This window comes from Castor canadensis, chromosome 8 (genome assembly GCF_047511655.1).
Source record: "Castor canadensis chromosome 8, mCasCan1.hap1v2, whole genome shotgun sequence".
Taxonomy (NCBI): domain Eukaryota; kingdom Metazoa; phylum Chordata; class Mammalia; order Rodentia; family Castoridae; genus Castor; species Castor canadensis.
Window position 1 is genome coordinate 123,654,526 of NC_133393.1, and position 27,907 is coordinate 123,682,432.

Consider the following 27,907-nt stretch of genomic DNA (forward strand, 5'->3'; position numbering starts at 1 on the left):
TTGGATCTATTTTCTCTTAAATGAATTTTGTCAGTTTTTTCTAATGAATTCTTTTGTTGAAAAGATGTAACTTTTCATTCAATAACTGGCATATCACCAGTCACAACTAGAAACAAACCTGATACTTCAAATATTTTTTAATTTTTTTGTTTTTAATGGAGCATAAACTTATTTAATTGCATAAGATGTGGCTGTGGCAAAATATATTGCATGAATTGATTAGAATTTTATAAATGTAAATATTTAAACCTACTGTCCTTAAGTGTATACATTTTATAATTTAAAAGAAAATATTTGGGGTGGAGGTGTGGCTTAAGGGGTAGAGAGACTGCCTCTTACCTATCAAGTGTGAAGTCTTGAATTCAAACACCAATATTGCAAAATAAAGAAAAAAAAATTAACATGACAATCAATAATGAAAGGAAATTAATACTTTTTATGCTATTATTTATGTACAATTATTTAGCTATTACAATTCATATGTGCAAATGGCTAGAGCAACCCCAACTTGAAAATCATACCTATTTTCAGTTTGATCAGTTGTTCTATTATACATTTAATTATGTTTAAGAAGAGATACATTAACTTAAAAGGTTTAAAAATCTAGAAATCTATAAAATATGGATTTGTTAATGAAAGGACAATCTCAAACTTTAAGCAGCTTTTTTCAATGAACTTTGTATAACCCCTTGATAATAACCAAGGGATTAGTTATAGATTTTCCCCATTGGCTTCTTACTTTCATGTCTAGCCAGTGATAACACTGACAAAACTGATGTACTAAAATCTCTTTTTAAAGCATAATCCTCAGACTCAGTTTGAAATCTCTTCTGGGAATTTGCTTCATTCACTAATGATTAATCGGGCTTCTTAAGTGGCAGAATATTCACCAGGAAGTTTTCACTAAATGAAATATTGATTCTGTCCTTGACTATTAGGAACGCAGCTGGAAAAACCAATCTTGAGATCTCACAGAATTCTTATACTTCATTTCCAACGTTAATCAACTTCTTACAATTAGTTCTAATATATCCATCATAATTCTGTAGAAAACTGCATTTTTAACTTAAAACCAGTCCATACCCTGCTATCTTATGCAGTCCTAAAGACAGTTGTTTGAGAAGTGTTTAAAAAGAAATGCTTAAAATAAGCAGCAAATCAAATATGAATGTTGATCATATAAATTATATCATGCCAACATATTGTTACATTCTTGAAGATACAAGCAAGTTTTTACATCCAAAAGAATTTCAAACTTTTCTGGCTGAAATTAACTGGTTGGGAATTTATATGTGTAAAGGTAATGAATGTTGCATCAAAATATTCCTAATGTAAAAATGCAAGCCCTATTGATGCCCCATTTATTAGCATTGTTCTCTATAACTAATATATATTAATTAATGATATCTATATCAGTAGTCATGCCAAAAATATAGTATTTGATGATAAAAATGATAGTTTCATCCCCTACTGATCTGGTGTCAGCTTCCATATGAATGGCTACAATTTAGTGCCATTTACAATTACTAGAAAGGAACCTAATGTGTCATATTACCCCTAAACTTACTTCCTTTTCATTAAGCAGAGCATAAATGCTTATTTTTTTCAAGTGACATATGCTTGAAGACAAATATATTTATTTGTCCATTAATCTGATAAAAAAAATTCTTGTATTTAGATTAGATTACTTGGTTAAAATGGCTTATTTTTTCGTAAGTTATTTCTGAATAGAAAACTGTTTTTTCTATGTGTTTGTAATATACCAAATTCACTGCTCCAGGAATATTAGTCCAAGAAACTTTCATACTATATGTAAAATCAATGGCAGTGTTAAGTAGTGAGCAAATCACCATTCCAGGCCAACATGATCTCTAATTTTATATAACAAATTCCAAATCTATATGCATGTTAAATAATAAGCTAATTATTTTGAAATTTTAAAATAATTTAATTTTTTTTCTTGTATTGTTTTTACATTTACTTATGTGTGTATACACTATTTGTGTCACCCCTCACCTCCCCATCCCTCAACTCCTACTTTGGGGCAGAACCCATCCTGCCCTCTTGTTCTCAATTTTATTGAAGAGAAAGCATAGGAAATAATGAGAAAGACATATCATTTTTGCTAGTTTGGGATAAAAATAGCTATACAGAGAGATTCCTAGCATTGCTCCCATGTACATGTGTATCACAACCCAGATTGGTTCATCTCTACTAGACTTCTTCACCACTTCATGCTCCCCTTCCCATAGTGGCCTCTGCCAGTTTAAGATTACTATATTTGATCCTCTATAGTGAACACATCAACCACATTCAAGTTTTAGGTTTCTTTCCCTTTCCCTATTCCTCCCATGTGAGTTCTCCCCTTAGTGTGTGACACATGTTCCATAATATTACTGCATTTTTTAGGTCTATAATCTGCATATGAGGGAGAACATGAGATGATATTCTCCAGTTCCATGCATTTACTTGCGTATGACAAAATTTCATTCTTCTTTGTGGCTGAATAAAATTCCGTTGTGTATAAATACCACTTTTTCTTGATCCATTCATTGGTAGTGGAGCATCTTGCTGTTTCCACAGCTTGGTTATTATAAATAGTGCTGAAATAAACGTGGGTGTGCAGGGGCATTTGTAATAACCTGAGTCATATCCGTAAGGCTATATTCCTAGGAGTGGTATTGCTGGATAGTATGGCAGATCTATGTTTAGTTTTTTAAGGAGCATCCATGTTGTTTTCCAAAGTGGTTGTACTAGCTTACATTTCCACCAGCAAAGTACAAGTGTTCCTTTTTCCCCTGCATCCTTGCCAACATTTGTTGTTGGTGGTATTCTTGATTCATTCTAACAGGAATCTTAGTGTAGTTTTAATTTGCATTTCCTATATGGCTAATGATGGTGAGCATTTTTTCATGTGTTTCTTGGCCATTTGGATTTCTTCCTTTGAAAAAGTTCTGTTTGGTTCAGTTGCCCACTTCTTTATTGGTTCATTGATTTAGGGGCAGTTTAATTTTTTGCACTTCCTATATATTCAATCCTTTGTCTGATGTATAACTAGCAAATATTTTTTCCCACTCTTTGGGTAGTCTCTTCAATTTAAAGACTATTTGTTTTGTTGTACAGAAGCTTTTTGATTCCATGTACTCCCATTTGTCCATCCTTTCTCTTAGTTGCTGGGCTGCTGGAGTTCTACTGAGGAAGTCCTTGCCTATACCTATTGCTTCCAGAGTATTCCCTGTTCTTTCCTGTACTAACTTCAGAGTTTCAGGTCTGATATTAAGGTCCTTAATCAACTTTGAGTTGATACTAGTACAGGGTGATAGGCAGGGATCTAGTTTAGTTTTCTGCAGGCAGATAACCATTTTCCCAGCAACATGCATTGAAAAAGCTATCTTTTCTCCATCTTATGCTTTTGGCACTTTGTCAAAAACAAATTAGACATAGCTCTGTGGATTAATATCTTGGACCTCTATTCTGTTCTACGGTCTTCATATCTATTTTTATGCCAGTATTATGCTGTTTTTATTCCTATGGCTCAGTAGTATAGTTTGAAGTCAGGTATTGTGATACCTCCAGCATTGCTCTTTTGGCTCAGTGTTGCCTTGGCTATTTGCAGTCTTTTGTGTTTCCAAGTGAAATTTAGGGTAAATATTTCAATCTCTGTGATGAATGTCATTGGGATTTTGATGGGAATTGTGTTTAACATGTAGATTGATTTTGGTAGTATAGCCATTTTTACTATGTTGATTCTACCAATCCAAGAGCACAGAAGATCTCTCCACCTTCTGTAGTCTTCCTCAATCTCTATCCTCAGTAGTTTGTAGTTCTCCTTATAGAGATCATTTACATCTTTCAGTAAGTTTACTCCTAGATATTTGATTTTTTTTGAGGCTATTATAAATGGAATTATTTTCCTATATTCTTTCTCAATTTGTTCATTGTTGGTGTATAGAAAGGGTACTGATTTTTGTAAGTTGATTTTGCATCCTGATGCATTGCTAAAGCTGTTTATGTTGTCTAGATGTGTTTGGATAGATATTTTTGGGTCTTTGAGGTATAGGATCATGTTGTCTGCAAATAGGGATATTTTGAGTATTTCTTTACCTATTTGTATTCCTTTTATTTGTTCCTTTTGTCTTATGTCTTTAGCTAGGAATTCCAGGACTAAGTTGAATAGGAATGGGGAGAAGAGTGGGCACCCTTGTCTTTTTTCTGAGTTTAGGGGAAATGGCTATAGGTTTGTCATATATATCCTTTATAATGTTGAAGTACATTCCTTCTATTCCTAGTTTTCTTAAAGCTTTTATCATGATGTAATATTGAACATTATCAAAGGCTTTCTCTGCATCTACTGAGATGATTGTGGGGTTTTTGTCTTTGGTTCTATTAATGTGCTGTATTACATTTATTGATTTCCATGTGTTGAACCATCCCTGCATCCCTGGGATGAAGCCAACTTGGCCATGTTGAATGATCTTTCTGATATGTTGTTGGATTTGGTTTGCCATTATTATATTGAGGATTTTTGCATTAATGTTCATCAAGGAGATTGGCCTGTAGTTCTCCTTTTTGGATGTGTCCTTGTCTGGTTTTGGGATGAATGTAATACTGGCATCATAGAATGAGTTGGGCAGTGTTCCTTCCTTTTCTATATCGTGGTAAAGTTTAAGGACTGTTGGTATTAGTTCTTCTTCAAAGGTCTGATAGAATTCAGCTGAGAATCCATTTGGTTCTGGACTTTTTTGGGAGACTCTATTGCTGCTTCAATTGCATTGCATGTTATAGATCTTTTTAGGTGGTTAATATTCTCTTGGTTCAGTTTGGTTGGTCATAAGTATCTAGAAATTTGTCCATTTCTTCAAGATTTTCCAGTTTCTTGGAATATAAGTTCTCAAAGTAGTCTCTGTGATTCTCTGGATTTCCTTGGTGTTTGTTGTTATCTCCCCTTTTTCATTTCTGATTTTACTAATTTGAGTCTCTTCCCTCCTCATTTTAGTTAGATTTGCCAGGGGCTTGTTGATCTTGTTTATTTTTTCAAAGATCCAGCTGTTTGTTTCGTTGATTCTTTGTTATTTTTTCGGGGAGGTTCTCTATTTCATTAATTTTGGCCCTTATTTTTATTCTTCTTTTTCTGCTGCTTCTTTTGGTTTTTGCTTGTTCTTGTTTTTCTAGGAGTTTGAAATGTAGCATTAGGGTGTTTATTTGAGATCTTTCTGTCCTTTTAATATATGCACTGATGGCTATAAACTGTCCTTTTAGGACTGCCTTTGCTGTGTCCCATAGGTTCTGGTAGGTCGTGTTTTCATTTTTATTAACTTCCAGGAACCTTTTCATTTCCTCTTTTATTTCATCAACGACCCATTGAACATTGAGCAATGTGGTGTTCTGCCTCAAATTATTTGCATGTTTTCTGCTGTTGTTTTTGTTCTTGAGTTCTAGTTTTAATGAATTGTGATCAGATAGAATGCAGGGAGTTATTTCTACTTTCTTATGTTTACTGAAACTTGCTTTGTGCCCTAAGATATGATCTATTTTGGAGAAAGTTCCATGAGCTGCTGTGAAGAATGTATATTGTGTTGTTGGGTGGAATATTCTATAGACATCCATTAGGTCCATTTGATTTATGATATCATTTAGTTCTAGGATTTCTTTGTTGACTTTTTTGTTTGGATGACCTATCTATCTATTGGCGTTAGAGTGGTATTAAAGTCTCCCACTACCACTGTGTTGGTGTCTATATGTGGTTTCAAGTCCTTTAGCGTATGTTTGATGATATTGGGTGCACTTACATTGGGTGCATGTAGGTTGATAATTGTTATTTCTTTTTGACATAGTTCCCCTTTTATTAGTATGAAGTGTCTTTCTTTATCTAGTTTGACCAATGTAAGTTTGAAGTCTACTTTGTCTCATATAAATATTGCTAATCCTGCCTGTTTTCAGTGGCCACTGGCTTGGTATATCTTCTTCCAGCCTTTCACCATAAGCCAGTGTTTATTTCTGTCAACAAGATGGGTCTCTTATAAACAATAGATTGCTGGATCTTCCTTTTTAATCCTGTTTGCCAAATGATGTCTTTTGATAGGGGAGTTGAGTCCATTGACATTCAGTGTTAATATTGATAGGTATGTGGTGATTCCTGCCATTTAGTTGTTTTTGTTGCTTAAGGATTTGGTTGTGTGTATTCAGATCAATGCTGCTCTCTGATTACTTGTCTTTTCTTCTCCTGTGGTTTGATGCTTCCCATCCTCTCATGGTTTTGTTTGCTTTCATCTTCTATGTGCAGAATTCCTTGTAGAATCTTCTGTAGTTATAGTTTGGTGTTCATAGACTGTTTTAGTTTCTGTTTATTGGGAAGATTTTTACTGCTCTGTCAATTTTGAATGATTATTTTGCTGGGTAGAGTATCCTAGGGTTGAAGTTATTTTCATTCAGTGCCTGAAATACCTCACTCCATGCCCTTCTTGCTTTTAAGTTTTCCGTTGAGAAATCTTCTGTTATTTTGATGGGTTTACCTTTTTGTGTTGTTTTTTTCTCCCTTATAGCCTTCAATATTCTTTCTCTGTTCTCTGTGCTTGTTGGTTTAATGATAATATACCTTAAGGACGTTCTATTTTGATCAAATCTGTTTGGTGTCCTGGAGGCTTCCTGCATCTGAATGGGCAAAACTTTCTAGACATTTGGGAAATTTTCTGTTATCATTTTATTGAATATGTTATGTATCCCTTTGGTTTTTACCTCTTCTCCTTCTTCAATGCCCATGATTTCAGGTTTGGTCTTTTGATGGAGTCGCTGAATTCTTACATATTCTTTTCACACAGCTCTTGAGTTATTTGACTAAGATTTCTTCTGTTTTTTCTTTAATTTTTATTTTATCTTTGAGCTCTGAGATTCTATCTTCTACTTGTTCTAGTCTGCTGGAGTGACCTTGCACTCTGTTTTTTTCTTTGACTAAAGAGACTTTTTATTTCCAGGATTTCTATTTGATTTTTCTGAGGTTTTATAATTTGTGTTGTCCTCCTTAATTCATATATCTCTCTTTTTATAGTGTCCTTTGTTTGAAGTCCTCTTTGAGTTCATTTAGTTGTTTCTGTGTCTTCTCATGTTCTTTATTTTTGTTGTCTTGAAATTTCTTGAGTTGCATCTTGTACATTCTTGTTAACCATGTCTAATATCTTCTCCATGAATTTCTCAGAGATTTCTTCCAAGAGTTCCTCTTTGAGGGTTTTTATGTGGGTGTCAGTGGGCTCCTTTGTGACATTTATCATTGTTTTGTTGAGGTCAGGAACTGGATATCCATTTTCTTCATTTCCCACTGAATCCTGTATTGAATTATTTTTTTGAGGAGAGTGCTTTCCATCCCTTCTTCTTGCCATCTCTCCACTTGGTGCTGTGCAGCTATGCTTTTGGTAGGCTAGTTAGTGGATTTGGTTGCCTGATTTCTTTCCCTGATTTAATTTTTGTGTTGTGACTGACTTGGTTATTAGCTAGGTTGATGTGCTCTTTCTGTCCCTGGTCTGGAGGTATAATTTAGAAATAACAAATTCACAGGTTCAATGCCAGACAGTTGTTTACATATTATATAGAGAACCCCTTGATGGTAATACCTATAAAAAGTCTGAGTATGGGGGGGGTAATGGTTATCAGACTAGTTATAGATTTTGTGGAATTGGTAAAGGTGGCACTAAAAAGGGGGGGTGGGAAAAGGGGTGGGTGGGGAAATGACATAGGGGATGCTAGGTTTTGTGGCCCTTGTGTGTGTTTGGATATATTTCTGCTGTTGTAGTGGAGGGTGTCTGTATGGAGGGGTTTGCAGGGGGCTGAAGTTGTGTACAGTTGGTACAGTAGGACAAATATATTTACTTGTCCATTAATTGATAAAAAACCAAATTCTTGTACTTAGATTAAATTAGTTCGTTAAAATGGCTTATTTTGTCATAAGTTATTTCTGACTAGAAAACTGTTTTATTTTCTATGTGTTTGTAATATACATTTACCAAATTCACTGTTCCCAGGAATATTAGTCCAAGCAACTTGCATACTATTTATGTAAAACCAATGGTAGTGTTAATTAGTGAGCAAATCACTATTCCAGGCCAACATGATCTCTAATTTTATTTAACAAATTCTAAATCTATAGGGCATGCTATAAGTTTGCAGCTAATTATTTTGAAATCTTAAAATAATTTTCAATTGTTTTAAAGTTTGGAATTGTTTTTAAGGTTCATGTTCAATTTCAGCATAATATGACAATTTAGTTTCTTGCTTATGCATGATTTTATACATTAAGATGCACAAGAAAAGCAATTATTTTTACAAAGCAGATTCCCCCAAACCACCAGAAGAAGTCTTTGTGTAACTAAACACCCTGCATTTTGAAAAGCTTCTCATTTACTACTGATGCAGCAATTCAAGATTGATCATACCAGAAACACTGCCTGCAGTGTAGGAGATACAAATAGGAATCTAGCCTTAAATTCCTGTCTCAAGATATTTAGTGAGTGACTAACATAAAAAGCCAATATTTTAGACTATGTGCTGTCATGATTACAGACTCTGTGTTGTCTTTCTTTTGTTGCTATCTCCTTACACAGCCAAAATGGAACCCAAAAGACGGCTACTCAGAAGGGTTTCACAGGTGTTACCTCCTCTGCCCCACTGTTCTAAGTTAAGGATCACTTCCTGAGTGAACAGTTTTATAGTTCAATGGTTTACTATTATTGTTTAACAAGAAGTTATTATACTCTAGAGAAGAAATAAATCTGCTGTATTAAGTGATACAAATTACAGTAGGAAAAACTTTTATTGCTTTTCCTTATAAGGTACATCTTTTTTCAACAACCAGAGCATGTCATAGGCACACTTTATTCCTTCTACTAGTGAGGTCCACTCTGGAGGCCCAGGCATCAGAGAGAAATTTGCTTGGTACCCAAAGAATCAGAATAAAGTGTTGGTTATTATCAAAGGCTGTTTCCATCAAGTTGCTGAAAGTATTTGCTCATCCACAATTTAGGAAGTTGAATCTGAAGAACCACTTCCTGTGATAGACTCTAGATATATTTTCTTTTATGCTGGATAAACACAGATACATTCTTAGTTTCTTACTCTTTATTATCACATCTCATAAACATCTTTATTTCATGCCTGACATTTTGTAATTACAACTAAGTAAGTCATTTTGATGTTACAGTCATGTCTTAAAGAAAAATTGACCGGGTAATTTGATTAGAGACTTAGTAATGCAATAACAAATTTGGTAGGGAGGAATCCATTATATTTTGGCTATTGGCACCTTGAACTTCAAAGAGTAACCTTTCCTTGATTTCCTCAGAGTTCAGTCAATAATTCTGTTTTATATTTAATATAGCATATATTAACATATATTTAATAGCTGAATAGCAAATTTCTTAATATAACATTCTTTTGGGCTTTTTCTTAAAATGAATGGAACCAGAAACTCAGTAAATATCATTTATTTATCTCCTTTATTTATCTCCTTGTAGTAAGTGTGATAGATTATGATTTGGCAAACCTTAGTAGCTCCAAGTCTATTAAATGGGTTAAAAATTTTCTTAACTTGCTTGCACTCTTTATTAACAAAGCAAAAAGCTTTTTAACTGTTTCTTAAAATTGTAAAACATCTACTCATTACCTTAAGAACCAAATCTAACTGCTTTCCCTATTTAAATACTGTTAAAGTAAAAAGTGATTTTTTTCTGGGAAGGAGATGAAGGACATTTTGGGAAGTAACAATTATCCTCACTAGATAAGGAACTCAGGTGTTCTTTTTTCTTGCTTTCATTGAAGGAGATATATTTATCCATCTTTTGTAATTATCTCTTATTTAGTTCCAAGACTAGTAAGATTAAAACTATTCACAGGTATGCTTTTACGATTTAAGTTGGCCCCAGACATTTCTTTGTCTTTGTGAACTACGTGTTTCATAAAAATAAAATTTGTATAAATGGATTTTTTTGTAAAGGCCTCAGATACAAGAAGTGGTTGATATTAGGGTTTTTCCTAGCATTTTCCCTCTTAATCCTTAAGCATTTTAGTAATCTCACCTTGTCATCTCTATTATTTACAGATTATTAGTTCCTCTTTTATAATTCATAAAATTTATTGTTAAGCAGTTATAGGTTATAATACCAAAAATGAATAGAAAGCACAGAAAGTCTCACATCTATAGTCCCCACACATGCACAGCTTACCCCACTAATGACATCCTCAATAGCGTGGTACACTAGTTCCAATCAATGAACCTGCATTACCGTATTATTATCACCCAAATACATTCCAAATTCTAAATTTTGGATTTTAAAGTTTGGTTCCCAGTTCCATTTTGGAAGAAAATTATTCAGTGTATGTCAGGAACTCAATTTACTTTGTACACGATAGGATACCACAAATGTTTAAACACACTTAGCTATCATTTTCTCTGAAAAATCAATTACATATTCTGAGACATACATTCTGTATTTATTTCTGTGATAAATGTTTGGTTACTTTCAAGCAAAACCTCTACTTATCAAGTTTATTAACTTTTTCTCTGCTTCTAATAGGTGTTCCCTACTTAAAATGTTGCCTTCACTAAGAGTCCTCAATGGTGATATTCTACCCCCTGGTTCAGAAATCCACACTAAGGAACACCATCACCTAGAATCAGGCTGTTTCCTGGTTCTTTGTCAGCACCAGATTCAAGAATTCACTTTACTAAATGCAAACTACAAGACTGGAAAAGGGTACCATTATTACCTTATTTTTATGGTATTTTAAAATAAAAAGTTATATATGCATAGACATGATTTAAAATATTCTAATTATGGCAGTCATGTTTTTGCTAAAAATAGTGTGTTTGGGGGAAATATGTTACTTTTTATTTTTTCTGGCATCATGTGTTTTATTCTTGTGTATTTTTCACATAATTATCAAATACTCAGCCATAAATTTACCCAACAAGAACTCTGGCCAAAGTTGTTTATCTTCAAAGTACTCATAAATTAGCATAAATGAAAATTGGATAAGTAACTAGTTACAATGGAATAAGGCAAGTGTTGCATATACATATTAGATGCGAATGTATCATATTACACATGTACTGTGTCTATATATTAAGATACTATGGGACCACAAGTACAAAAAACAGTCAAGGCTTGCCTGTTTTCAGAGACAGAAGCTGAGAGTTGTCTTAATCAAATACAGAAGAAAGAGAACTTCTTTTCTCCACCTTCAATTTTGAATGTCTTATGACGAATGAATTCTAATTGATACTTTTATAACTGAATATTTAAATGTGCATTGCTCAAGAAAATGCAAATAAAAAGGCAAATGATTTCATGTTTGTCACTTAATGATGACTTCATTGTAACTGGAAAAATAAAATGTTCCCTAATGTCTAAACTTAATTGCTAAATTATATGCTTAAATTATTGCTTCCTATACTATCATACATCTTTAGCCTATATAATTTAATTTTTTATTTAAACATCTTTGAATCTAGTTGATTCATATTAAAAACAAATTTTGCATCTATAAAAATAATTTCATTTGTTATTGAACTAGTGGTTATGTTTAATAAATTATTAATAAAAGATTATTTATATTCATATTTATGCAAATATAAACTAATTTCCTTATATATGTGTAGCAATGTAGACTTTTAAATATGTGAGACTTCACATTCCTTGTCTTGAAATTTAGATTTTAACATCAAATTTGAAGTTTAGATTATTAATTGTCATTACAAGCTAAGTTTCATTTCAGCATTGAAAATGAAAAATAGACTACATTTTACATGCTTAATTCATAAATACTGGTGAATTAAACAGCTAACCACAAACGTTGATATCTCAGTGTTTGAAATGAATCTTTTCTGCATTATTAACTCACAATTAATAAAATGCAAAAATATTAAAAAATATATTGGTTGAACTTAGGCTAATGTCTAAATACATTAGGAATATAAGAAGAGTCTAATTGTCTCTACATTTTAAGAAATAACTATAGCTTTCATTTTGTTTTCTGTGCTTAAATATCATTATATTTCATATACTGCATTACTTCAGAAAATCAAGCCAGCTTGTGAACATATATTAAACATAGCCAGAATATATTAAAAAATAAAATTTCCTACTGCTGGGAAGCAAAATCAGAGTCTCATGCATGCTAGGCAAATGCTCTACTATTGAACCATATCCCTGAGCCCTGAAATAAGTAACACTAAAATTTTTAAAAAATTGAAATAAAATTAGGTAAATGTATCCAAGAATAAAGCTCATGCAAGTGCAAAGTCCTTAACTTTAGAAGTGGGAGTTTCAAATCTAGCAAACATGAAAGTTTGATTAATTACATAGTTATTAAAATCCAAAAGATTGAAACACAGCAATTATTCAACAGAAACTTAATCATTTATCCTTTAAAATATCTGAATTATTCTTTGCAATGGATTATTTTTCCAGAGATAAATGGGAATAAGAATTTTCCCATAATGTCAGATTTTTATTTAAATGTCCAATGCAAATATTTTCTGTGGCAAGAGTCAATGTGGAGAGTAGTTTTATTTCATAAATAACTTCTCCAAATTTAGGCAACCATGATTTCTTGTGTTTATTTATAGTGAAAGATTGAAATTTTTTTCACTTATTTGTACCAAAAATACCTTGAATAAAAATGGTTCTAAAACTGCCAGACATTTTTGTCTGGACTGACATTTAAATTAAGTGTACAAATATTTTCAAATTTTGTTTAAAATGAGATCAATTTTATATAATAATGAGAAATAACTTATAATGAATTTTATAGTTAGTATTAATGGTTCTTTTAGTCATAGAACATTTATTTTCAAAATATATACATTTTAATATTTGTGGATTAATTCTTGTTATTAAATGTTCTCATTATGTATTTGTTCAGGGACATATTCACTTTGGATGCTTCAGAAAATCTCTGCCATTACTTTAACAAATTGATGACACTTAGTAAGGAATTCCGGTATGCACATGAACACTGGGCTGTAAATGTCACCAAGAGAGATGAATCTGAAGCTGAGCAAAATCATTTGTCCCCTCCAGACAGTGCCAGGACACTGCAAAATGGAGTCCCCCACTCTTGTGCAAGTGAACATAAGGCAGATGTACCAGATATAGTTGAGACATTGGTGGACTTTGACTCTAGTCACTCTGCATTAAGCTATTCCTGTATATGTGAAGATCTGGAAGGAAGAAATCAGGAAAGAATTGGAGGCCAGAAGAGAGAAGACAGCAAGACAAGCAGTATTTCCACCAAAAGGATCCCACTCATGGAAACCATGATGGCAAATTGTTTGCTGAGTAATCACCAAAATACTGAACAGAATGAAAAAATGTAAGATCTATAAGTCATTTGTCTTTTTATAGGTGCATGTTATATTTGTTATTTTTGATAGATGTTATTTTAGTCAATGGAACCAAATAATAACTTGGTAATTTAAATCAATATAATGTTCCATATTAATTACATTAACTATATTTTTGTGATGTGCACAAATTACTAATCACAGGGAAGAATAATTTGGTTAAGTTTTGGTCAGTTTTGGATTAATTTAATATTATTTAATTTAAAATGAGTAAGTGTGAAATATCTTTCTGCTTTAAAATTTCTAAGTAATTAAAAGAATTTTTCATAAGAAATAAAATAAACATTCTAAAAAATGTTCTAAATAATGTTATTTCACTTTTAAAATATACATTTGCATATGCTAAATATTTGCTCATTGATCTAGTAAACATTTAAGATGCATGTGTGCAAGAATTTGAATATGTGGCCATAACTTTTTTAGCATACTAGCTCTATGAGACAAGGCAGTATTCTCTGTGATTAATCACATAAACCCCTTGCACCTGTTAAACGCTTTCAGAAAGCTAATTCCTGGCTTTGTTTATTGAAGTAGCAATGACTGTTTTCCATTCTCTCCTCTAAGCTTCTTGTTATTTTTTCCTTTAGTCTCAGTGTCAATCCAAAAAGAAAAATTGTTCTGTTCAACTTTTTCTATAGTGACTGCTACCAAGGAGGGCAGTGTAGCTAGCCTTGTTTTTCCCAGCCTTACTTTTTTCAGTTGTCAGTGTAAACAATGATTTCTGGTAGCTATGATAAGTATTTTGACTGTTAAAGGGACATTTATTTTCCAATGTAAAAATTTTAAGTTATTAAAAGTGGCTTTACTATTTCCTGGGTTTTATTTTAATTTTGTTGGTGATGCTAGGGTTTGAACTCAGGGCCTCACACTAGCTAGGCAGGGATTCTACCACTTGAGCCACTGTGCCAGTCCTTTCTTGTGTTGGGTATTTTTGAGATAGGGTCTCACAAATTATTTGCCCTGGTTGGCCTTGAACCATGATCCTCCTGATCCCTGCCTCCTGACTAGCTAGGATTATAACCATGAGCCACTTTCATCTGGCTTTTATTTTACTATTTAATTTCATGGGTGCTTTTGCTCCAAACCCTGTGGAAGTTGCCAATTGGAATTTTATATGAACAACACTTGGGAGAACATTTTTATTAATGATATATAAAATAACCAAATGATGATAATAATAGGTAAAGGATAAAGAGCTTAAAGTATAGATATGCTAAAGCGCTATTGAATAACAAAAAGAAACAAACAAAAGATGTATACCCAACTGCTGAACCTTGCCACTCAGTGATTCAGGAAGATTTACTCTCAGTGATGGTGATGTAGAACAGAGTTGTTTTTCAACATGGAGAGTACCTCCTGCTCAGGAAATCCCAAAGTCAACTTCTTTACCTGCTTGCATTGTAGTACAAGGCAATTCATATGTAAGTCACTGAGGAAAATACCCTTCATCTACCTCTTGTTTTGTTTTTTCTTGGGAAATATTGAAAATGTTAGGTTGAGGTATTCACGCAGTGAATAACTTTACAAGAAATTCGTAATTACAGCCAGTACAACTTATATGTATCTGTAGAGAAATATAAAATATTATCTTAGGTTCAGCATACTTCCTATAAGCCTTTCATTCTTTTCTAATTATCCATTAACATAGGTTGTCTGATTCTTTTCCATATCACCCAAAGCACTTATTACAGTGTTTTGAATTCTCCTAGTTTATTTTTGTTTAAATAATGAATAAATAAATGAATTCATGACAAATGTGAATTAAATCCACAGCAAATATTTAAAAGTTCTTTTAATCTTGGGAGTAGGAAATGGTTAGCTGAGATGGGAATATTTGTTCCAAGTATTAGGAGTACAAATAATTTGTCTGATGTTTCAGTCACTAACTTCAATTTCGTATCCATATTGAGATTGATCAAAGGCTTCTACTGGAAGTAGGTAAATCAGCAATGATGATGATAGTAGTCTCAATAATAAAACAGAACAGGAACAGAAAATTATTGTATCATTCTTTTTTAACTTTACACAAATACATGGGGAAATGGATGGTCGTATCTGAGAGAGTCTGTTGCCTAAATTCTCTTTGTCTTAAAGTGAGTAGCATAAGGAAAGGGAAATTTTCATTGGGTTTGGCAATTATAAAATTACTTACTCTTGCAAGGAGACATTGGTGAATGGACTCCCATGCTTCTAATGCCTTTTAAGCCAAACTTGGGAATTTGAAGAGAAATTAAAACATAATAGTTAGCACTTTGACTATTCTCTATACCTTGATAACATTCCTGCAATAATCCATGTTGGAAAAAGATTCCAATTAGGAAGAATCAAATGATTAAATACACTGTGAACCCATTCATAATCAATGTACGTATTTATTCAAATTTTGTTATTGTGCAGCCTAGGAGGATATGGATACATAAGCCTTGACCAATTCAGTCCCTACATTGGAAAATAGCCAAGAGCCGGGATGCAAGTTTCCTGCTGGGTTTATTATATGTGATTTAACAATTTGCCAGTAGGCAGAAGGAAAGAGAAGCTAGTGATGATCTCATAGACTCATTTCTTTTATGGTGAGGAAGGCCATTTACTCTTCCTCTTCAAGGTTGTTTTCTTACAATGAAAAGGATCTCTCCCTTCTTTGCCAAATAAGCATTGGTTTCTGTATTTGTCCCCTCTCTTCTGCATCATCACTTCCCTCTGCCTCTTTCTCCTCAGAATCATAAATAAAAATTCTCCGTAAAGACTCCCTCATAAAAGAAAGAAAATTCCATTGTACTCTGATCCTTCTCTAAACCATTGACCTATTCTCTCTTTCAGATTTGATTGTTTCTATATTATTTTTACTTCTATACTTAAACAAAAGAAGAGGTATTTTTAAATATTTTTAAATTTTATGTGATTCATATTCAAAATTAGCTCCTGATGATTTCTTGTGTATAACTGTGTATTCATGAATATTAAAACTGTTTTCTTTCTCCTCTTCATAGTATGGCAGCTGTGGTAATCCAGTCACATTGGCGTGGTTATGCAGTGCGCAGAAAAATTAATTTCTCTACAAAGACACACACTGCTGCAACAGAACCCCAGCCAGATTCCTTCATGAATAATCAGACTATTTTAAAGAAAGAGAAAAGAGGAATTATTATGACTATTCAAGAACAGAGGGAGAAGGCTGCTGTTATTATTCAGGTTAATTTCAATCTTTTAGTAACATGGTTAGTCGCAAAAGCTGTCTAAGTCATCTTTCACTAGGTTGTTCTGCATAAAAATGAACTCCCATCTCGGTAATTTACAATTACATGGATTTGTTTCATGCTCATATGAACATGCAGGCTGCCGTTTAGCGATAGGTTGGAGATGGTTCTGCTTAGCATATTGACTGAAGAAATACTCTTTAAATCTGAAATAGTGTTTTCATGACAGTTTATCAAGCTGAACCATTTTTGACTAGCCAAGTCTTATTTGGCCTAACCTGATAGTCATTCCTAGAAATATGCTTAAAAATCTACCAAAATAATTGTTGAAGTTCTTAGAATACTATTCAATTAAAAAATTCAGAAAGCACAAAATGCAGACTTGACAGTCTCACTTAGATTAGATTTTAAAATGAATTTTATTTGGATTGCATTCTGATTTTTATTTATTCACTCTTACTTCTGTTAGACTTGTCAGGTACTGTGTTAGACTTAGGAATAAAACTGAAAACAAAACTGACAAATTTCTTATGGAAATTGCATCTTGATGGAAGAGTCAAACATAAGCTAAATAAATACATAAAATAATGGCTACACAAATTCACAGTACTGTGTCTCATTTGGAAGATAGTAACTAAAAGAAAAGTTAACATTTTCCTCTTTCATTCACAAATATTTACCATAAAAGTCTAACTAGCTTACATTATGTTAGAATGTACAATTAATAATTGTTAGTTAATGATAGGAATGAAGGACAAATATAAATCAGCATGGAATGAAAAGGGGAAGTTTATAATGTAGTTAGAAGAGGTACGGAAGACCACAAAACTTGACATTGGAGTGAGAGATTAAGCTAAGAGATATCTGGGGAAGAAACGCTGTAAGCAAAGTAGAATGAGATCTAAAGATCATGACCTGGTACCGTACTCACAGTGTTTAAGGACCATCAAGAAGTCAGAGTGACTAGAGAATGATAAAGTGGAGATATATAGGACTTTTAAGTCATAGGTCATTGTTTAAGACTTTGATGTTTGCTCCTGATCATTTGGGAAGACACTGGAGAATTTGTAAAAGTGGACTGACACTGTGAAATGTCCTTTATGTTGCAAATATATTGCAAAAGGGCAGGAGTGGTAGCAGAAATGGTCAGTGAGGAGACTATTGCGGTATCCTGAGAGAAATAATGGGGGCATAGTCTGGGATGTGAGCAGTGCAGATAGTAAGAATGTCATATTTCAGACTATATAATTATTTACCATAAAGGTATATATACATTTTTTTTTAAAGTAAAGGCTGATAATGTTAGTGCTTAGGCTGCACAGGAGGAGGAGATAGGTTCATTGTCTGAGAAAATTGTCTTTAAAAACCAAGCTAATGCAAAGGGCTGAAAGCATGCCTCTAATAGTAGAGCACTTGCCAAACAATCATGGGGCTCTGAGCTCAAACCTCAGAACTGCCAACAACAACAACAACAATAATAATAATAATAGTGTTTGAGGATGGATGAGGTGCATGAAAGGGAGGAGTTACAGATGCTTCTAAGACATTGAGCATAAACACCTGGAAGAATAACCTGAAAATTAAGCAAAGAAGGAAATCATATTTTTTCCTCTGGTTTCTACCTTTCTATGAAGGCCATACTTTTTAAAGAGAATCACTTTATTATGTTACTAATGAAATAGGCAGTATTTTAATTTACTTAGCTTCTTTGCACTGTACTCCTCCTGAAAACGTGTGTAGACAGAGCTTTTACTGCTGCTTGATAGTGGTAGTATTGAAGGGAGGGTACTGATTCAAGACAACTCTGAGAAAAAGAAAGAAACCTCAGTTACTCTCTCAAAGTATTTATTCTGTTCATAAGTAGTATAGATTTCATGATTCCAGCTCTCACTATTGGATGAGCAATGCACTTTTCAGCGTTTGATAGTAAATGTCTATGCAACTTCAGCTTCATTCCCCTCAATGAGTGGCAGAGTGGCTCAAGTAGTAGAGAGCCTGCTTAGTAAGCAAGAGGCCCTGAGTTCAAACCCCAGTCCTGCAAAAATACCAAAACAAAAAAAGTTCATTACCCTATGAACCTATCTACTCGGCAGCATTGCTATGAATATCCTTTGGTTGAGCTGCTTGTGACTGTAATAAAAGGTAGCACAATCCGGCCTTTCTTTGTATAACTTAGGGCACAGCTTTTGGATGTCATGTTCATCAACTCATTGAATTCAACTTCATTTTCTCTTCTGCTGCATATGATCATCTAGTTTCTTCACCTACTCATCTTAAAGTATAAATTCTCAACAGCTTAAGCATCGGGAATAAAGCAGGATATGGCAGAAAAAGCCTCACCTTTAGAAAGTTCAAAATGAAAATTTCAAAAAAGATATGTTGTAGACTTCTTTCTGCTTAACAAAGTTCACATTCTTTTTTTTCCTTCTGGAATTCAGGCTGAATAGATTTCCCAGATTTTCTTGCAGCTTATTGCAGCCTTCTTTCTTAGTCAGTAGAATGCAGTGGAAAGTATGTGCACTGCTTCTGTATCTGCCCCATAAAATCTCCTACATACACTCCAGCATTATTTTCCTTTTCTGATTGGCTGAAATGTGCACAGTCCCTGGGCATTTTTGAGACTGAAGAGTCTGCAAAGCCCAGATACCTGAGTCACATCATGTTAAAGTGCTGTCCCATTGATTTGTTTATCCTCTCAGTATTTTTGTGATCAAGAAATAAATTATTATTTGGGGTTGTAGATATTTTTGGATTTTTCTGTTATAGTGCTTACCTTAGCCCAATTTAAGAGATGGAGAAATACCTTGAGCAGCAGACAAGAATCAAAGTAAATATGTAACAGTGTTTAGTATAAGAAAATAGTGGAAATAAACAACAACAACAACAAAAACCCAGAATTTCATGTTGCTGGAATAATAATAAATTATGGTGCAATTAGACTACAAAAAGAGCTAGAATATTGGATATAGGAGCATGGCCATAGATGTGTGATAGACGCTAACAGGAAACAAGTATATAGTATGTTCTGGGGTGGTGGATGATGATAGTTAAGATAAAGATGTCAGATATGGTCAGTAGAAGTAGAATTGTCTGACCAGGAAATTGATTTGAGTATGTAGGAAAGATGAATAAATTGCAAATAAATTACCACAGAAAAATATGCCTTTAACAAAAGCAAGTTAATTAAGAGAATAATCTGAACATAATTTAAAAACTCATTTATAGGTTCACATTATTTCTAATAAACTGAATGGAGATGACTTGGACTTGAAATCATGATGCTACACAGATTCGTGAGGGGAGTAGCTCTAGGTATCACACAAGGAAAGCACACACTATGGCTCAGTAGAAGTTCTAGTCCTGAAGATGATTTTTGTGAGCAATAATAACCAAGCTTTTGGATGAGGCCATTGAAGACCTACATTAAAGGTTGCCCTTTCTATTATTTTCGCTAGAGCTGTACCTAATCTTGGTGTCTTATCATTAGTTTAGTATATTAGTGTGGTGAGGTAGGTGAAAAGATGACCATAGAAAAAGAATTGAGGGAAGGAAAGCATGTTTCCTAATTCTTAGAACCCTGCTAGAACAAGGTCAGGAAGGAAGAGACATGATGGGCACTTCCCTAGCAGGAAGAAGCCTTCTGCTCAGTTTCCATGTTAGAGAGGTAGGCATTCTAAAATGAAGACAATGACCAAGAGAGCATAAATGCTCAGATAAAGGAGTCTAAAATGAGAAGAATTTTTAAATCCTAATATAAAAGTGGTAAAATAAAAGTAGTACGCTTCTTTACAAGGTAGCTTGTATACATCAGTCATCCAGAGTATGTGACCTGTCCTGGTTTATTAAAAATAAAAATAAAAAACCCCAACTATATGGGAGAAAGAGTCATGAAGAGGGAACAGAGTGGTAGTGTTCTCCATACTGGATAGAGCAAAAGCGGAGGGCCTTGCATTTGCTAGGCAGGTGCTCTATCCTGTGAACCACACCCCAGCCCAAGAAGGTCACATTCTTAAAATGCTTTCAGATTTGTTCTTCATTATTCAACAATGTAATTTCTCATGTTTGCACCATTTAATATTTTTGGCATTCCTGACTCTACGGACAACCTTTCTCCTCAGGTTAGGAGGATTGTGAACTCTCTTAAGAAGCTAAAAATTGTTATAGCACAAACACATAAAAAGATCTAAACCTAAAGGAAGGACCAGTTGTTGGCGAGGGCCAAGGAAAGGAGGGAGACGGACAAGGGATAGTGATGGGGAGGAGTGACTAACATAATATGCCTGTGTGCAAACGTCATAATGAAGTCTATTATTTTGTACAAAATAAGAGGGCCAGATATGATAGCTCATGCCTGTAACCCAGCTACTCAGGAGACAGATAAGAAGGATCGTGGTTCAAGGTCAGTCAACCAAAAAACCAGAGTCCCTCATTTCAACCAACTAGCCGAACATGGCAATGTGGGCATGTGCGTCAGTCCAGTTACAGGAGGCAGTAGGTGGGAGGATTGCAGCAGGAGGCCAGCCACAGGCAAAAACTTGAGATCCTATCTTCAAATAATTAAAATACAAAAAAGGTCTAAAGGAGTGGCTTGGGTGGAAGACAACCTGCCTAGCAAACTCAAGGCCCTGAGTTCAAATTTCAGTAATACAAAACAAAAAAAGACAAACAAGAAAATTGCTATAGCTAGCTACAGAACATAAGAATGTTATTCATACTGCAATTCATCTTTGGAAGGAAAAAAATGATTAGAATTTGTCAACTGGATTTTTAAACTTTTACCATGTTACATATCACATTATTTTCTTAACTTGCTATACTAAGCAAACGGGATTTCCAGAAGAAAGGTGCAGAGAAATATTATTTAATGAATGCCCATGATGTGACAGTCATGTGCTGATCACTGTAATAAATTCTCTAATTCAATCTGTAAAGCAAACATGTGACTTAAACATGTTTAATTGCACAAAATAGTGGCCATCATTGTAACATTTGCATACATGCACATAAGGTGTTTTAATTGTACTCACTCCCCATAAATGATTTTTATCTTTAATTTTATGCAGGTTTTGAGATGCATTTAATAAAGTGAGAAAATAAAACAATTTGAGTTAGAAATTCATAGGAAAAGTCAGAAAGGTGTACCAATAAAAAGTAGCAACATAGTTTAGGCAGTAAATAGACTAGAGAATATCGTCCTTCCTGGACTCCCAGAGCTTATCACATGCTTTTTCTGCAAAAGGAATCTGGGAATGAAAACTGAAACATTCCACATTTTCTAAGGAACTAATCTTGTCCTAACATGTTCTTTACTTCTCCTGTAATGAGATTATCTTGGAGGAAGCTAAACAGTGAACCTGTTGAGATAGATTGTGAGGACTTTGGAACAAGTTTCTTCCATCTAGAGAAAGTGGGATTGGAAAGGGACATAGCAGAACACAGAGAATGACTGAGAAGATCATACCCTAGATATGATTATCCTAAAATAATATCCTAGGGTTGAAAGGAAAATTTGAATTTTCACATCAGCCATGTTGGGTGAGAAAAGGAGTCAAGCAAGGGGAACAAGCCTCGCTGGTAGTGCCTTCCCCTCCCACAGTGTAAAGTAAATAGGTGACTTCCTATTCCTGGAAAACTGGGTTTCCTACAGCTTTTGGAGCAAGAAAATAAACATTAAAAGGCTCAGCTATTCATCACAGGATGGGAAAGGAAAATCACAAAACTATCACAGAGAAAAGAGGTTAATCATAATGAGCATGGCTGAGGAACGGATTCATTATTTATGAAAGTCCCACAGCTTCAAGGACAGTAGTGACCCCGTGACTGTGAGACACTCTATATCCACCTGTATGGGTATCCTCCAGTCCTCCCAGGACTACAAGCCTGAGAATGTTGGCAGCCATAGCAAATTTAGCTTAGCCTCTGATGTGTCTGAGGAGTGCAAGACCAGTTGGGACTTTTCTGTGTTTGAAATGTTCTAATGTCCCTTAATGAAATGTCTAGAAATTCTGTTGCAAGACAATTTGGTCATAGAATGAGAGTGCAAGACAGCAGCTGTGACCCACCACAGAAGCCTTGCTCACTGATTATGTCCTCTGGATTCATTATCCATACATATTTAAATGCTCACTGCATACTAAGGGGTTCCAGGAATACTGTCCCTGACCACTGATTTGTTTTTGTCCATAATATTTTTATAGTACACAGTGTATCTTCTTATTTATTGTGTTTATTTTTGGCCTCCACTCCCATTCAAATGGAAAATCCATGCACACAGATTGTGCACATTTTGTTGCCACTCTCTATCATCTGTGCATGGCATCTAACAGATAATTCAATAAATTTCAAAATCCATGCTATTTATTCACTGTCCCAGATTTGTATGTGATGATCTGCATGGCAGAATATTATTCTTTATGTAAACTAGTACAACCACTTTGGAAAACAATATGGAGTATTCTTAAAATACTAAACAGAGATCTGCCATATAATCCAGGGATATACCTAGGAGTGCAACTCAGGTTATTACATAGCTACCTGCACACCCATGTTTATTGCAGCACTTTTTATTCACAATAGCCAAGCAATGGAAACAGCAAAGATGCCCCACGAATGATGAATGGACCAAGAAAATATGGTGTTTATGCACAATGGAATTTTATTCAGCCACAAGAAGAATGAAATTCTGTCATTCACAAGTAAATGGATGAGACTGGAGTACATCATCTTAAGCAAAATTAGCCAGGTTCAGAAAGCCAAAAATCACATGTTCTCCCTCATATGCAGATTATAGACCTAAAACAAATGCAGTAATATTATTGGACATGGGCCACACACTAAGGGGAGAATGTGCACGGGAGGGATAGGAAAAGGGATGGAAACCTAAAATTTGAATGTGGTTGATGTGCTCACTGCAGAGAAGTGAATATAGTACTCTTAAACTGCAGAGGCCACTGTGGGAAGGGGACTAGGAAATAGTGAAGAGGTCGGGTAGAGATGAACAATGTGGGTTGTAATACACATGTGCATGGAAGCAATGCTAGGAATCTCTCTGTATGGTTATTTTTGTCTCAAACTAGAAAAACACTATGTTTTTCTTGTTATCTTTCATGTTTTCTTTTCAACGAAATCAGAGAACAAGAGGGTGGACAGTTCTGCCTAGGAGCCAGGGATATGGTTCAAATAATGTATACACATGTGAGTAAACGTAAAAACAGTAACAAAAAGAATATTATTCCTTTGCATTCCATCAAGAATAGTGATCATGTCCAGAACAATGGGAAATCATGAAAAACGTCTATTAAAAGAAGTTTGATGGGTCACCTTATTTTAAGTGGTAACTCTTGGCTTCTGACTTCACATACTGTTTGTTGATTGTTGAACCACTGACCAATATTGATTGCATCACTCAACATGCATATCTCTCCTCATCAATATATCATGTGAAATAATTTCCTTCATAATATTTCAGTATGAATTTCTATAAGATCTGTTTTTAAAAATATGACTGTAATATATTGCTAATTAAAAAGCAGCAGTTATTTTTCAGTACCTCCAAATATCATATCAGGATTCAAATGTCTGATACTATTTTATAAATGTTATGTGCAGATTTTTTGACAGTCCTGGGGTTTGAACTCAGGGCCTTGCATATGTGCTTTGCAAGTGCTATACCTCTAGCCCTTTTTGCTTTAGTTATTTTTCCAATAGGGTCTGCTTTCCTGCCCAGCCAGCCTGGTCTGTGATCTTCCTATATTAGCTTTCCACACAGCTGCAATACCAGGTGCACAGCCACCACAACCAGTTTTATCTTTTGAGATGGGATCTTGCAAATGGTTTGCCTAGACTGGCCCTGAATTATGATCTTCTGGTCTCAGCCTCCCAAGTAGCTAGGATCAGCTATCATGCCTGGCCTACAGATTTTCTTAATCAGATTACAAATAAGGACATCACTTTGTCTTTGCTTTATGTGTTACTTAATTTGGATTTTAGGGGTACTTGTTGGTGATGATTATTATTTTTAGATTATTTTCAAAGTGTTGAGCTTGAAGATACATATCTTAAGGGAAAAAATACCATAGATTCATGCTGTTGTTTTAAAATTAAATTTAGGACTACAGGATTTTAAATTATATGGTTATTTTATATTTCCATCTATTTTTTTCCTTAGAAAAATTTGGTTTCTAATCACAAATATAATTGCTCATTTTTTCCTTTCTCTCTCCCCCCTCCCATTCTGTGTATGTGCGAGAGAGAGAGAGAAACAGAGAGAAGGAGTGAGCTTGTACACACACATAGATGCAAGGTGGAAGCAAGGACCACACACACACAAATAAATAGGCTATTTATTCAGAATGTGCTATAGTAAAGGAGTCATCTACCATGACCCACCTTGAGCAGAGATGCAAAGACAGAGAGGGGAATGAGGAAATGGTATAGCGAAGGAAAGAGAATGCTTTAGGTAAGCTCTGTTTTAAGGTTGCTGACATGGTGACAGTGAATGAGAGGGGACTAGTAGTGCAGCATGTTATGTGATTAGTTTGGAAAGCATACTTAGTTTTCTGTGGTTTATTCTAAGTAGGGGCAACATGGGTAAGCTGGTAGTCATGATGAAATCCTTCTCATTCTAGCCCAGTGGCACAGAGGCTATCATTTAGCTTACTGGATTCTTTGCTGCAGAGGTCATGATTTGACTTTCTCAGCTGGTTACTGCACAGACTGTGGGTGATTTCTATTGTCATATATGGCCTGGCCATTTTCCATACTCTGGATATATATATACATCTATATATGCATTGGAATAATAATACCCATTGTTATTAATAATATGTTTATTAAAAACTGTCTTATATCTTGTGCAGCCAAATTTGTTTTTCAAGTATATTTTATTAAGTTATAAAACCTACTTTAAAACCACTTTAATAAACTAGTTTCTAAGTTCTTGAGTGGTTATACCCACAATATGAAACCTACTGTTTATTTTTATTTTGAGCTATGTCTTTTATTTCCTACTTATTTAACTTAGTTTTACAACTATCTTAGCTATCTTAAGTATGTTCCTGGTTCCAAAGTCCAGGAATATTCAGAAAATTCAAACTTCTGTTGCTGTACCATCTGTTGCAACTTTTATATGAAATCGTTTTTAAAATTAACTTTATAATGTATGTTTTTATTTTTAAATGTAAGCAATCTTAAATACCCATGTATTCCAATGAATGCTCATCTATATACAAATTTGTATAGGTAAGCAGTAGCGTACAAAGCAGGCTTCCTCTACCCTTGGCTTTATACTTCCTGTGTCATGAAGCTCTCTCCTTAGCAGTGTATAATTTTTTTAAAGCCTTGTTGTACTTAGAGGTATAATTCCAAAGCATTCCTTCTCCAGGATTGTTAAGAAATCTGAATGCTTTTAATTTCACTATTCCGTGCTGACTTTTAAATTTTAATTAATTAATTATTATGGCCATGATATTACCTCCTTAATATAATCATTTGTGAGTACTGAGGTTTTCCTAAATGTGTTTTGCCTTACTTCATACATCATCATTTGAAAATTAGCAAAATTGGCTTTTCTTTATATCTCTCTCTTCTTAGTTTAGAATGGGTCCTGGAGGAATTGCCAGATAATTGATTGGTTGACCCACATGTGCAGTTGAGGGAGTTTTAAAGATTCTTTTCTACTTACCACAAAGAAAGTCTCCTGAGATTCAGACACATGCAGTCGTTTAATTTATCTTGCTGTTTTAAGTGTCACATAAAGTTCAAAAAGCAGATTATTGAGCCATTAAACTAAGTTCTAAGATGTTTTATCTTCCTAATGGGATAACATGGAATATCTGGTTTGAGGTTTGATCTATAACCTTATATAACATGCTTTAAATTTTTGTTTAGGCAGTTTGGAAGGGCTTTATTTTACGAAAGAAACTAACAACAGCTCTGGAGGCTATCAAGTATGAAGAATCTGAAGAAGAATATGAAGAAATAGATTTAGAGGATTTTACATTTGATGAAGTAAGTGTGAACTATAACAAATAAACATTGGTCTTTAAATACGTTCAGTGTACAATTTTGGAGCTAAAGCCATTTTGAAGATGTTTATCATAGTAATTTTATACTACGGCTTTTCTCTATTTAATTCTTGAGAAATTATGCTTCTACTTTCCTAACATCTTCTTTATTTGCCCTACCAGCTTATAAAATGTGTAAAATGGTCACAGCACGGTTGCAAGAGTGCTTTGTACCCTTGGGCCAGATTCTCCAGAGGTTAATGTTATATTCAACCACAGTACAATTATGAAAGTTAGGGAATTATACATAGAACACTGTGATCTAGGTGACCTTATTCAAATTTTCCAGTTGTCCTGCTTGTGTCCTATTTTGAGTCCAAGATTCAACCCAGGCTTGCAAGTTGCAGCTACTTGTCATTTTTCCTTAGTCTCTTTTAAACTGGAATAATTCCTCATTTTTTCTGTGTATTTAATGAACTTTGTATATTTAGCAAGTATGGAAGTCCCCACTTACCCTTGGTCTGATATTATTAAATGGAAAATTCCAGAAATAAAGTTTATAAGTTGTAAAATTGCACACAGTCCTGAGAAGTGTGATGAAATATTATGCCATCACCCTCCATCCTGCCTGAGGCACAGGTCATCCATACTGCAAGAGCCACCTGCAGCAGCCACATAGGAGCTGTCTATCACTGGATCAACGGTTGCAGCATTACATTGCTGCATATCCAGTAATGCTTGTTTTCCTCTTGGAGTTGAAGTACAAAAGTACTGATGCTGGCAGTTTCTTTATGGTGTGTCAGAATTGTACTATGTTATTCTTCATTACTGTTTTATCTTATTCTGCTTAATTTATAGATCAAACTTTATTATAAATATGTATGTATGTACTATATGTATAGGTTTTGGTATTACATAAGGCTCAGGCATTGCCTGGTGGGGGGAGGCCTTAGGAACTACATAAATCTAAGAGTTTATTGTAATTTTATGATTGCATGTGTGCACATGTGACATGCCAGTGAGAATTTTGACATTCAGTAATATAGTATTTTTCAAATTTCCATCAGTAGAATTACAATCTATTTTAAATATTTTCTCTATTTTTTGCCACATCTAATTTACTGAGAGTCTCCAAATTTTCTTGCAATGCTGAATTATGAATTCATTAATATTATATCAATGAAACTATAAAAATGAAACTGTCATTGGCATATCACTGCTGTTAAACCTGATTTTTTTTTCCTAATTATAAGTAATCATACTTGAATCAAAAGTAAACGAGTAAAAATTTAACACTATTTTGTTAGGATAGAAAACTG

At 34.1% G+C, this 27,907-nt stretch overlaps 1 protein-coding gene across 4 annotated transcripts in view; it reads left to right on the plus strand.

Annotated features, from left to right (window-relative positions):
- The window catches only part of Lrriq1 (leucine rich repeats and IQ motif containing 1), a 193,847-nt gene that overhangs the window by 57,210 nt on the left and 108,730 nt on the right, over positions 1-27,907 (plus strand). For all 4 annotated transcript variants that reach the window (XM_074084065.1, XM_074084064.1, XM_074084067.1 and 1 more), the window contains 4 exons: positions 10,560-10,739; positions 12,910-13,359; positions 16,378-16,579; positions 26,473-26,592. In XM_074084065.1, the coding sequence (XP_073940166.1) occupies positions 10,560-10,739; positions 12,910-13,359; positions 16,378-16,579; positions 26,473-26,592 (952 nt within the window). The remainder of the gene's footprint in view (positions 1-10,559; positions 10,740-12,909; positions 13,360-16,377; positions 16,580-26,472; positions 26,593-27,907) is intronic.